The sequence below is a fragment of the Prionailurus viverrinus genome, chromosome X (genome assembly GCF_022837055.1).
Source record: "Prionailurus viverrinus isolate Anna chromosome X, UM_Priviv_1.0, whole genome shotgun sequence".
Classification (NCBI taxonomy): domain Eukaryota; kingdom Metazoa; phylum Chordata; class Mammalia; order Carnivora; family Felidae; genus Prionailurus; species Prionailurus viverrinus.
The window spans coordinates 52916175-52928968 of NC_062579.1; the positions used below are offsets into that span (position 1 = coordinate 52916175).

At 43.2% G+C, this 12794-nt stretch overlaps 1 protein-coding gene across 7 annotated transcripts in view; it reads left to right on the forward strand.

Annotated features, from left to right (window-relative positions):
* TAF1 (TATA-box binding protein associated factor 1) overlaps positions 1–12571 on the forward strand; it is an 85457-nt gene extending 72886 nt beyond the window's left edge. For 3 of the 7 annotated variants that reach the window (XM_047843440.1, XM_047843441.1, XM_047843442.1), the window contains exons 33-39: positions 1738–1805; positions 2145–2261; positions 5428–5553; positions 6405–6506; positions 6775–6931; positions 7987–8164; positions 10771–12571. In XM_047843440.1, the coding sequence (XP_047699396.1) occupies positions 1738–1805; positions 2145–2261; positions 5428–5553; positions 6405–6506; positions 6775–6931; positions 7987–8164; positions 10771–10990 (968 nt within the window). In that variant the 3' untranslated portion in view covers positions 10991–12571. Of the gene's footprint in view, positions 1–1737; positions 1806–2144; positions 2262–5427; positions 5554–6404; positions 6507–6774; positions 6932–7044; positions 7316–7986; positions 8165–10770 lie in introns of those variants that run through there. The other 4 variants (XM_047843443.1, XM_047843444.1, XR_007148878.1 and 1 more) reach the window with 3 other exon arrangements.
* Positions 12572–12794: the final 223 nt, after the last annotated feature.

Genomic DNA, 12794 nt, shown 5'->3' on the forward strand with positions numbered 1-12794 from the left:
CCAGATGCCTTCAGGGTCTAGGCATAAATGAGTTAAGCAGACCTGGGCTGGTAACCTGCAGAACACACACCTTATCTAAAAGGGGCAGCTGCTCCTCAGCCCTGGCCCATTGGTGCTTTGTGGGAATGACGGCTCTGTGTGGCCACATCTTTTCATTCTTCAAGAGAAGCCAGACATTTGGGGTTTTACATGAAATTTCTCACTCATTAAACATTGTCAACTAAGTACGATTTTTCTAAGCTTTTTATTGAGGTATAATTTACATACAAAAAAGTGTTTATGTTATAGGTGTATAGCTCAGTCTGTCTTCACAAACTGAAATGATTTTTTATGTGGGCTAAACAAAACTGGATTGACTTCCAAGCCACCAGTCTGCAACCTATGACAAAGGCCATGGGGGAACTGTATAGTCTAGTTAAGAATCACCAAATTGGGTGGCTCAGTCAGTTAAGTGTCCAACTCTTGATTTTAGCTCAGGTCATGATCTCACGGTTTGTGGGTTTGAGCCTCGTGTTGGGTTCCATGCTGACAGTGCAGAATCTGCTTGGGATTCTCTGTCTCTCTGTTCCTCCCCCACTTGCTCGTTCTCTCTCTCAAAATAAATAAAATAAACTTAAAAAAAAAAAAAGAATCACCAAACTGGTAAAAGTGTCTCAAAGCAATGTGTGGACTTTATTTGCATTATGATTCAAAGAAATCAAATGTAAAAGAACCTTTATGAAACAACTGGGGAATTTAAATATTGACTGGGTATTGAATAATATTAAATAATTATTGTGAGTTATTTCAGATGTAATATAGTTGGTTTTTTTTATAAATATAGATTCAATTTTTTAGAGCAGTTCAGAGGAAAATTGAGTGGGAGATACAGAGTTCCCATATACCCCCTACCTCCACATATGCATAGGCTCTCCCATCATCAACATCCCCTACCAAAGTGATACGTTTGTTACATTTGATGAACCTACATTGGCACATTATAATCACCCAAAGCCCATAGTTTACATTAGGGTTCATTCTAGGTGTACATTCTGTGAGTTTTGACAAATGTATAATGATACATATCTACCACTGTAATATCATATGGAGTATATTTTAGAAGAGTCCTCAAAAGGGTGCCTGCGTGGCTCAGTTGGTTAAGCATCTGACTTGATTTCAGCTCAGGTCATGATTTCAGAGTCATGTGATAGAGCCCCACCTCTGGCTCTGTGCTGCACATGGAGCCTGCTTGAGATTCTCTCCCTCACTTTCCTTCTCCCTCTCTCCCTCTGCCCCTCTCCTGCGCACGCATACTCTCTCCCTAGATAGATAGATAGATAGATAGATAGATAGATAGATAGGACCTTTAAAAAAAAAGAAGAGTCCTCAAAGACATGTACTAAAACAATTTGTGGATGAAATAAATGATACTGGAATTTGCTTCAGAAATGATACTGGAATGTGCTTCAGAATAATTTGGGAGGAGTGTAAACGTTGAGGTTTAAATGAAATGAAACTAACCCTGTATTGGTAATCATTGAAGCTGGGTAATGGGTACATGAAAGTTCATCATATTAGTGTCTCTGTTTTGGTATGGATTTGAAATTTTCCACCTCCAAAATTAGAGCAAGAGTCCAAGTTAAAGCCGAAGCATGATTTCTTGAGGCTAGGATACCATGGGACACTACTGCCAGTGCTGGAAATAAATTTCTGGAACTGAAGTCTGCAAAGGTCATGGCGTTTTCCTTTCTTTTGTAGGGCCCGAAAGTCAGTATACTAAGACTGCCCAGGAAATTGTGAATGTCTGTTACCAGACACTGACTGAGGTACGTGGTAGGGAGGGGGTCCCCTTGGGATGTAGCATCCTGGAATCTCTTTGTTCCCTTGGGTGAGGAGGCCTTCCCTGCCCATCTGATTTTCAAATGTAACCTCCTGCCCCCCCAACCTCACCCCTCATCCCTTATTTCCTTTCCTGCTTTATTTTCCTGCCTAGCACTAAATGTTCTTAACAAACTATGTCATGATTTACTGTAATTATCGTATGTGACCTGCCACTGGAAATAAGGTCCATGAAGACAAGGATTTTTGTCTGCTTTGTTTACTTTTATATCCCCAGTGCCCAAAACACATATTCGGTGAATTCACTAATATTCTTTATTTCTCAGTATGATGAGCATTTGACTCAACTCGAGAAGGATATATGTACAGCTAAGGAAGCTGCTTTGGAGGAAGCAGAATTAGAAAGCTTGGACCCCATGACTCCAGGGCCTTACACACCTCAGGTGAGTTTGAAGACTAAGAACTGCCTCTTATAGTTTGCTTATTAGTTTGGGAAATTGGGAGCATGTTAACAGATACATTTACTGAGATACCCTTCTTCTCTGTCCTTCCTCTTCATATGCCTTTCGTGTGCTTTCTTGTCTTCTCAAAGGCTAAGGTGAGTGAGGGCCATGGGTCTTGGTGGCCTTGCTGAATCCAGAAGAAGCAGGTGTGGGATGAATGAGTGGGGTGGGGCCTTAGTTGTTTAGGCAGTGTTCACAAATACCAGATTCCTGACTGCCATGGCCAAACGTGTCTTCTGGAGTCTCTGGAGTTCCCTTGCCCATGAAATGGGGCTCGAAGACTTCCCTAAAGTATAGAATTCTCAGTTACAGACATTGGCCACGTTGTTCCTGTGCCTTATAGGCCTGATGACTTATTCCCTCTGAGGTATCCCAGTGTAGCTCAGACGTCACCCATTTTCCTGGATTGACTCCTTTTCCTTATAAATGAAGACTGGTAACATTTATAACTTTTTTAAAGTTACATGTCAAAAGAGTAGGGAGCAAGATTAATAAGAAATTTATAGTCTTTCTGTTGAATATATTGAAAAATTTGGACATAAGAGAGAGTATGTTTCCAGATTTCAAGAATAGGACTTACCAGAATATGGCTGGTGCTTGGTTTCTGTATTGAAGGCACTGTGGTAAAGTGGGAAGTACATGAATTTTGGCGATAAAACACGCCTGGGTTTGAATCTTAGTTCTGTTACCTAGCTTTGTGAACTTGGGGAGTTAAGCCCTTTAACTCCCGTCTCCACTTCTCTAAAATGTACTTTCTGAGATGATTATAAACATCAAATGAGTTAATTTGCCTGGCACATAGTAGACATTCAGTAAATGTTTCCTTGTCTGTATGACAACTGTCTACAAAGTTCTCAGGAGCCCTTTCATATTTAGCCAAATATTTTAATGCAAAATCCTCCCTGTTCCCACTGGAAAACTTTTTTTCATTCTACTCTGAACTGATACTGCCACCTGTGTGCTCTGTGTTGGACTCTTGCTGTTTGTATCTCATGCGTGCACTCTCCCTCTCTGTCTTTTACTCTCTTTCACCCCAAAACCTAGGTGGCTGAGGGGCCAAGTATAAAGAGCCCTAAGATACTTCTTCCAGGCCCAGAACAAGGGAAGGCTCTTGGAGTATGTGGGCAGATTGGGGCCGGGGGGCTTGGGTGAGTGATGTTGCCCAGGAAGGCCCTTTTTGCTAATAGGCCCACAGCTCCTGCAAGGCCCTTTCTGGTAAGTTAAAGCCTGGGTTTTGGCCGTCATTCCTCAGAAGAGTGTAGGCACTGAGTGGCACGCGGTTTGCTCTAGTCTGTGACAGTGGAAACCTAGTCCTCTGTGAATCAAACCCTTAGACCCAAAGGTTATCTTCCTTTCTTTTCCTCCTGCTCCCACATGGCCTCAGGTGGCTGAGGAGAGCCTGGCCACTGTTCTCCCTCCTGAGCCCGAGCTGTTGCCCAGGCCAGTCACAGGGGCTCCCATGAAGAATAGGGCGTAGATGGTGCCTCTTCATCACTCCCAAGTCGCCCTCTCGCCATTGCCTTCACTCATATACACATCTTGAAGTGTAAGCCCGGTGCATTTTCCCTTACCCTGAGGAAGATGAGTCTGAGTAATTGTCCTTGTTCATCACGACTTTCAAACCCAAATGTTACGAAAGCGTGTTTGTGTAAGTTTAACCTGTTGTAATTCTGGTTGTATAGAAACGTAACAGTAATCATACGTTACTTCTGGCCTTAAATGGTGGTAGTCAAGACTGTATTTTCACTTAGCTGTTCCACTGCTCTCGTGTTGCATTGCACATTCTGCTTAACACTATCTAAAATTGCTCACTTTGCAGTTTCCCACTAGCCCCTCATTCCCTGATCTTCTCTTCTGTTCAGCCACGAGTTTATCTGCTCTGAATGCTTTCAATTCCGTTTTGCCTCTCTCCAAAACCCTCTTCAATCAGCCTTGCTTGTTTGCTTTAAAAAAAATAAAACCCACAAAGTAACACCAATGTGGGGTTTTTGTTAAACGCAACATGCTCATTGGGAAATAATAAAGGAGAAATAAATTACCTAGAGTTAAGTCCACACTCAGAAAGAACCAATCGCTGTGAACATGTTGGTGTGTTTCCTTCAAATCTGCAGTGTGATATGTGTGTGTGTGTGTGTGCATGTGCACACAAGCGTATATAGACACACTTTATTTTAAAGTTTTTTAATATTTTATTTATTTTTGAGAGAGACTGCGAGAGCAAGCAGGGGAAGGGCAGAGAGAGAATAGTCTTTGAAAATGTGATTTTTAAACAGCCGCATAATATTTCTACCCTTCACCAGATTTTCAGAGAACTCTTTCTTACTTCTCCAGCCTGTTGTCTATCAGTTCTTCCTGCCCTCCTGTCACTGAAAAGTCCATTTGCTAAATCCCTGTTCTCTTCAGGAGAGGGAAGAGGGAAGGGATCTATAATTTATTGAATACCAGGCATGGGGTAAGGAGCTTACACATACCTCTTCATTCTCCCAACAACCTTAGGAGGCAGACATTATCACCCATGTTTTATAATTGCGGAAACCAAGGCTTAGAGTGATTAAATAATCTCTTGAAGTTACTCACCTAGCAGGTGGTGGAGCCAGGACTCAAACCCAGGACGTTTTGTTCCAAAGCCCACGTTTTTTCACCACACCATTTTGCCTCGTAGCATCATCCTTTGATGAGCTCATAAACGATTAACCCACTACATGCTCTTGTTGGAATTGCAATTCCTTTATCCCATTTCCTATTAGATGTCTCTAAGCCAGTCAAAATTGAACAGGTACGAAGCCCCAGGTCTGAAAACAATAAGGCAAAGCTTAGAAGACACTAGGTTATTGAACAGAAAGGCTGTCGGGACATAGAATTGCCCCATAGCTTTGATGCTTTTCCACTTCAGGCTTCAGATCATATACATCAGATGCCTCTCTGCTAGAATGAGCAGCATTTGAAAGATTCCCAAAAACCTGTGCACAAAGCTGTGTCAAACTATTTTCTCTTTAAATGGATTGCTCTGCATGACCTTCTTCTGCAGTGAATGCTCTAAAGGGGAGTTCTGTATTTCTTACTCCCTTTTCCTAAATAGAAGCTAAGTTGTACATTTGTGCCACAGCCTCCTGATTTGTATGACACCAACACATCCCTCAGTATGTCTCGGGATGCCTCTGTGTTTCAAGATGAGAGTAATATGTCTGTCCTGGACATTCCCACTGCCACTCCAGAAAAGCAGGTGACACAGGTAGGATGTTCTTTTTCTCTTCATGACATTGGTGATATGCTTTGGTGGGGAGTAGGAGAATGGTGGTGATATATGACATGTATCATGGATGATTAGGCCCTTTTGGCCCTAAGAATGAAGCCTTACCAATGTGATTTCAAGGCAAGCTGGTGGCAGGTCACATGACTTGCGTTGTCTTCTGTCTGTCCCCACGGGCAGAGTCAGGCACAACAGAACTTCAGGGAAGGCACAAGTATGAAAAGTGTATGAGGCATCAGAGAACCTCACAGGTGACTAGAAAGACCAACTAACTGCATTCAGAGACAGAGTTCAAAATAATTGGCCCTTCTACTGTACTGTATGTATGCTAAATCTAAATTAAAATTATTTATGAAATTCAATTAAATTTGAGAGATTGGCCTGTTCTAGAGGTGTCAGAAGATACTCCTCTTCTGAAGCCAAAAATCTTATCAGCTGTATCAGCTGACCTCAGTCAGGAGATTTGTTCCACTGGAGAGTACAAAACCCAGGACAGTTTTTCTGTCCCAGAGAATCCGACAGAAGCTGAGGAAAGCTTCGATTAGGAAGGAAGAGTCTCCTTGTGATGATACAGCAAGAGTAGACCAAGGACCCTCCTATTCTTTGAGTCTGTTGTTGTTGTTGTTGTTGTTGTTGTTGTTTTAACTCTACCAGTGATTTCCAAAGAATGAATGGGACGAAGCACACATGCCTTGAGCTATGTAAACAGCCCCCACTAGCTGTGGGGTTGGCTGGGATATCAGGGAGGAGCATCCGTCCTGGGTGAGAGCCTTTGGTTAACTCCTCCTACAGGCACGTCCCTCAATGATGTGCTATTTGTGTTCCTTACTCAGATGCGCCAGGGCCGAGGTAGGCTGGGCGAGGAAGACTCTGATGTAGATATTGAAGGGTATGATGATGAGGAGGAGGATGGGAAACCTAAGACTCCAGCCCCAGTGAGTATGCTTACAGAAAGCTTACGGTTACATTATGCCCTTATATGATAGGAGCCCCACTAGTACAGGGCAGGCCAAATCCCAGGGTGATACCAGAGAGTCTCCATAGTGAGGCCCAATCCGACTTTAATCCTTGGAATCAGCTAAACAAATCTATCCACCACAATTACTTAACTTCTTGTGAGGCAGCAAGGGTGGTGCTGGTGGTGGCTTGTGGTCTCTCACTCGGTCCCTTGATGGGACTTTGACCCCAGCTGGTCTTGTTCAGGAAGGTGAAGATGCAGATGGTGATCTCGCAGATGAAGAGGAAGGAACTGTGCAGCAGCCTCAAGCCAGTGTCCTCTATGAGGATTTGCTTATGTCTGAAGGAGAAGATGATGAGGAAGACGCCGGCAGTGATGAAGAAGGAGATAATCCTTTCTCCGGTAAGTCGTGTTCCTTGGTTTCTGTTCTGGGTAGCTCACCGCAGCACCCTGAGGACTGGAGAGGAAACTTCCAGCCACATACGCTCTTACCAGAAGCTGCTCTTTTCTTGCAGTCCCATTACTAGACTCAGAGGACTGAGCACTCACTTGTAGGATTACATTCATTAGCCTTAGAGGAGGTGAAGAGATATAACCTAGAGAGTGAAAAAGACGACAGTGGGAAAGGCAATGCCTAAGTAACATCTGTGAGTTGAATACTTGACGAAGATGGGAAAGAAGTATTATATTCGTAACGGGGAAGGAAAATAAGAAAGACCCCGCTTTACTCAACCAAAAGAAAGAATGAGATCTTGCCATTTGCGACAACACGGATGGACCTAGAAGGTACTATGCTAAGTAAAATAAGTCAGAGAAAGACAAAATACCATATGATCACTCATGTGCAATTTAAGAAACGAAACAAAACCAAAAAGAGCTGAAACAGACCCATAAGTACAGAGAACAAACCAATGGCTGCCGAAGCGCAGCAGGGTGGGGGGCAGGGAAAATGGGTGAAGAGGAGTGGGAGGTACAGTCTTCCAGTTATGAAATGAATAAGTCACAGGAATAAAAGGCACAGCATAGGGAATTAGTCAGTGATACTGTAATAGTATTGCATGTTGACAGATGGCAGCTACACCGTGGTAAGCATAGTGTAATGTATATTGTCAAATCACTGTGTTGTGCACCCGAAACCAATACAACATTGTATGTCAATTATACTTCAATTAAAAAAAAAATCCCTCTTGGTTTATTTTGTCAATTACTGGCAGTGGCAGAGAAAAAGTATAGGAGATGATGGGGGAAAAATAACCAAGATTGGACTGCAATGAGAAAAGGAAGTGGTTATTTGGGTCCTGTTTCCGAACTACGGTCTTGCTGATACTGTCCCTAGGCACTCCGAGGTGAGGGATCCACAGTGCCTGTGTGGATATATGGCCGTAACTAGTTTTGGAAGATCAAGCCAAAGATGTTAATTCTGTCAAGCTTATCTCAGGCCCTCCTTCTTTTCACAGCTATCCAGCTGAGTGAAAGCGGAAGTGACTCTGATGTGGGGTCTGGTGGGATAAGACCCAAACAACCCCGCATGCTTCAGGAGAACACAAGGATGGGCATGGAAAATGAAGAAAGCATGATGTCCTATGACGGAGACGGTGGGGAGGCTTCTCATGGTTTGGAGGATAGCAACATCAGGTAATTGGCAGCAATGTGCTACAGGGCTGTGGCATCAGTGCCCAGCTCTGATGTCAGAGGGCCCAGCATCAGATTAGTTTCATCCAGCAGAGATTTCCTGAGCACCTAGAGCCAGACACTGTGCTAGCCCCTTGAGGATACACAGAGGAGCAAGCCGTATCCTGCCCTTGAGGACCTCAAAGTCTAGTGGAGGAGGCTGATGCAAACAAAATCATTGGATATAATGTGCTAAGTGCTATAGCATAAGTTAAGTACAAAGTGCCAAGTCACCACTGAGGATGGAGTACCTCACTCTGCTTGGAGTGATCATGGAACATTTTGCAGATGAGGGAACATTTGAACTGGACCTGACAGGCTGAATAGGTGTCTGTTAAGTAGAAAAGTGGCAGCAGGTGAGGAGATCCTTAGAGACGGGACAGTATGTTCAGAGGCGCACTGAAATAGAAGAAGGATGTTCTCGAGTAAAGGGAGGTTGTTGGGAGGTTGTTGGCTCCAGAAGTAGCAGGGGATTATATTGCAGAGGACCTTAAATGGCATGTTGAGACACTTGGAGTTTGGGTAATGGGGATCATCACTTCAAGGAAAGGGAAGGCTTTTGTATTAAATAACTCTAGGGCAATGGTAAGGATTTCAACTGGGATCTGTTAGAAGCGTGGGGGAAAGGAAGGGACATACAAGAGCTGTTGAGAAGATAGATCAGTTGCATTCAGGAGGTAGGGAGGTAAGATATTTCATGAATGGGAATGTCACTGAGCTAGGAAAGAGGAAGAACAGGTATTAGATGAGGTGGGAAAGGAGGAGAAAATGAATTTGTCTTTGGACACGTTAGATTTAAGACATGTCGGATACATCTAGCCAGAGGTATGCAACAAGCAGTTAGGGTCTTTATTGACTCATTAAGCGAATATTTATATCACAACTTAAAGAGCAAGTAAGATGCGGTCCCTTCCTTCAACGAGTTCGGGCTACTGGGAAACTTAGAGCAGGTAAATAGACAATCGTAGTGTGACGTGAAAGTGCTGTGACAGGTAACCACAGGGTTTTTCTGGAACTTGGGTAGGATTGGGGAAGGGGAGCCACTTAGAGGAGGAAACTGAGTTAACTCAGACTAGGAATTTAGCTAGGTGAAGAAGAAAGCAAAGGGCACTTCAGAGAGCCAGAACAGGACAGGAGGCATGAAAGAATTCTAGAGAATGCAGGCAGCTCCATGGCTGGAGCTTTTGATCCATGATCCATGTGATGGAACTGATTTAAAGAGGTAGGTAAGGATCAAATCATGACGGGCCTGAAAGTTTGGGGCAGACACTGAACGAGAAGTAGGAGCAGATCTACATTTTGGAACGATTGCTCTGTACCCCAAAAGAAATGCAAATGGCCCATAACTATGTGAAAAAATAATTTTCCTAAGAACCAAAGAAAGTCAGTAAAACCACGAAATGCAATATTTTGCCTCTAAGATTGACAGAGATGAAAATGAGTGATAATGCTCAGGGTTGGAAGAACGTGAGGAAAAACACACCGTGGCGGGTGTGAGAGAGGTATAGCAATTTATTCTTATAAACCAAAAACTTTAAAAAATGGGCATTCCCTTTGGCCCCCAACGTTCCATGTCTAGGAAGTTATCCTATGGCAATAATAAAACACCTTCATCAAGACACTTGTACAAGGAGTTTCATCACAGCACTGTTTTTAATAGTGGGAAAGTTGGAGACAGCTTAAATAGCCTGGTGAGAGACTTGTTGCATAAACCCTGTTACAGCCGTATAGCAGAACACCATACAGCTATCAAAATGATGCTCTAGATATATGTTTATTGATGTGGAAAGATGGTCATTATAATCACTAGTGAAAAAAGCAGATTCCTAAAAGAGCTTGTAGAGTACTCCAATTTTGTCAAGTAACAAAATGGTTAAGCATCTAAGTGAAGTACACAGAAAAAAAATTTGGAAGATCATATACCCCAGTAGATTATCTCTGGGTGGTGGAGTTCTTGATGACTTTTTCTCATTTTTTCTGGTATATACTCTATCTTTTTTAAAACCAGTGAACATGCATTGCTTGTGTGATTTTTTTTTTAAGTAAAATTAAGAATAAACAAAAAATAAAGAGCACTCTGGCGGAAGTGTGAAGAATTCATTGGAGGAGAGCAGGACTGGAGGCATGAAGACTGAGTTCAGTGGTGCAGGCCAGAGAAAACAAGGGACTAAGCTAAGGCAGGCAGAGTAGAGGTGGAAAGGAGGGGACAGAGAGAAGATCTGTTGAAGAAGTAGAATCTTCAAGACTGTTGACTAATTAGAAACACAGATGAGTGAAGCTATAAATGGTACATGAAACCATGAGGCTGTCAGAACATGTATGGCCCCGTAAGCTGGCAGTGTGTTGTTTGGGCGCACTTTAATTCGGGTTCTTAATGTATATTGAAGTTGGCAGGGTGATGTTTTGAACGGGATCATTTTCCTCTTGGGGACCTGTAGAGCAGTCCAAAATGAGTCATTTTAGTGTCTAGGGGAGGTGAGATGAGCTGATCCCTCGGTGGCACCGAGAACAGGACTGGTCATCTAGAGGATGGTGCCCGAGCTTGAGAGATGACATGTTTCTCTTCTCAGTTATGGGAGCTATGAGGAGCCTGACCCCAAGTCAAACACCCAAGACACAAGCTTCAGCAGCATCGGTGGGTATGAGGTATCAGAGGAGGAAGAAGATGAGGAAGAAGAGCAGCGCTCTGGGCCGAGCGTACTAAGCCAGGTCCACCTGTCAGAGGATGAGGAGGACAGTGAGGATTTCCACTCCATTGCTGGGGACAGTGACTTGGACTCTGATGAATGAGGCTTCCTTTGGGCCTCCTTGGTCAGCCTTCCCTGGTCTCCAGCCTAGGCGGTTCACCTTCCCTGATTTGTTTATGATTATATGGTGTCTGATCCTGAAATCACTGGATTAATTTATTAAGAAATAGTAAATAAATCATAATAAGTCACCTCTTCTGATCTTCTTGGGGCAGTGCCACACTGTGATTTAAAACCAAGCAACCCCTTCTCCCCTACCACTGACAAAAGGAGAGCAATCTTCTCTGCTTCCAGCACCCTCCTTTAGCTCTACTTACTGCTCTCAGTACCCCTTTTCCCTCAGGAAGGAGGACAAATGATGAAAGGAATAACAACTTTCTGTCTTCCTGGTGTCTTCAAAATTTGCCAAGCGTGGCATCATCTCCGCTTTGTAATTTGCAGGCTGGAACGGGTGACAGCCCCCTTGCTGGGACAGAGAATTGGGTTCTGGTGGGCTCTGCGCCCCAGTAAACACATGAACCTATCGGACAGACTGCCTGTGGCTTTATTATTTATTCAATTATATGATGAGGCAAATGGCTACCAATCTTTGAAACGGCCTATATGTCAGAAATGATCCGTTGCTTTGTGAATGTGTTCTGTACCCCTCCTCCCCAGGGGAAAGGGTTCCTTAGGGCAAAGACTATGTCTTCTGTTTCTTTTCATGCTTAGAACATGGGCCTATGCATAGTAGGTACTAGGTAAATGTTCCCAGAATCATAACATCCTCAAGAGATTTGTTATTGAGCATCTCCTCCGTGACAAGAACTCTGTCAGATCCTTAAGATGTAAAGGCAAAGATGACACATTGCTTTCGCCGGAAGAGCTCGCCTTCGTGTTGGGGGAGGGGGAGTGGAATTCAAAGCATGTTTATAAATCCTTACAGTGCTCTGCAATGAGTGCAATTAAGAAGCTAGACACAAAATATAGGGGAAAACAGAGGAGTGATCATGTTCGGAAAAGCCAGGGAAGTCTTCCTAGAGGTAATTTGTAAGCTGACTGTTGAAGAATCAATAGGAGCTTGCCAGATAAAGAAAAGTCCAGACAGTGTAACATGAAGTGAAAAGGCCGAAGTCTAGAGATAGCAGAGTGTGTTCCTAGATTGATTGATTGTGCCTGCCTTGTCCCAGAAAGGATGAGAGGTGATTTATGCTGGAATGGCTAGAGATGAGCCTGAAAGACGCAGGAAGCATATCCTTGACGATAATAAGTGTGATTTATATATTATGGGAAATGATGAATTCTGGTGGGATGATTGAATCAGATTTGTGTTTTAGAAATTTTCTGTACATTGGATGAAAGAAATTGAAGAACCATATGTAACAGACAAGTGTGACCCCATTTTTGTAAAAGCCCAAACCACGTGTGTATTTATGTGTGTGTATATACTTGTATATGCAAAGGAAAAGGTTTGAAAGGAGGTATGCTAAACTGTTCACAGTGATAACCTCCGGGTATTGGGATTGGAGGGGAGGGGGCAATATAGCTTTATGTATACTGGGAGGGTATTGTGCTTTTATTTCTGGATTGCCTAAAATTTTTTTATGAGTATGTACTATTTTTCTAATAAAGTTTAAAAAACCCAGCAATAGTGTGGAGAGTGGTTTGGAGGGGAACAAATCTCGTTCAAGCAAGGGGAAATGGAGCCCAGTGTAGAGCTGTGGCATTAAGATAGGGAGGAGGGGCATGAATTTGAGAGATCTTCAGGGGAGCAGGCGGTGCAGAATCAACAGGACTTAATGACCAGTTGGCATTCGGAGGCAGAAGAAGAGGAATGGAAGATGACAGAATTTTGGTTTGGGAGATTG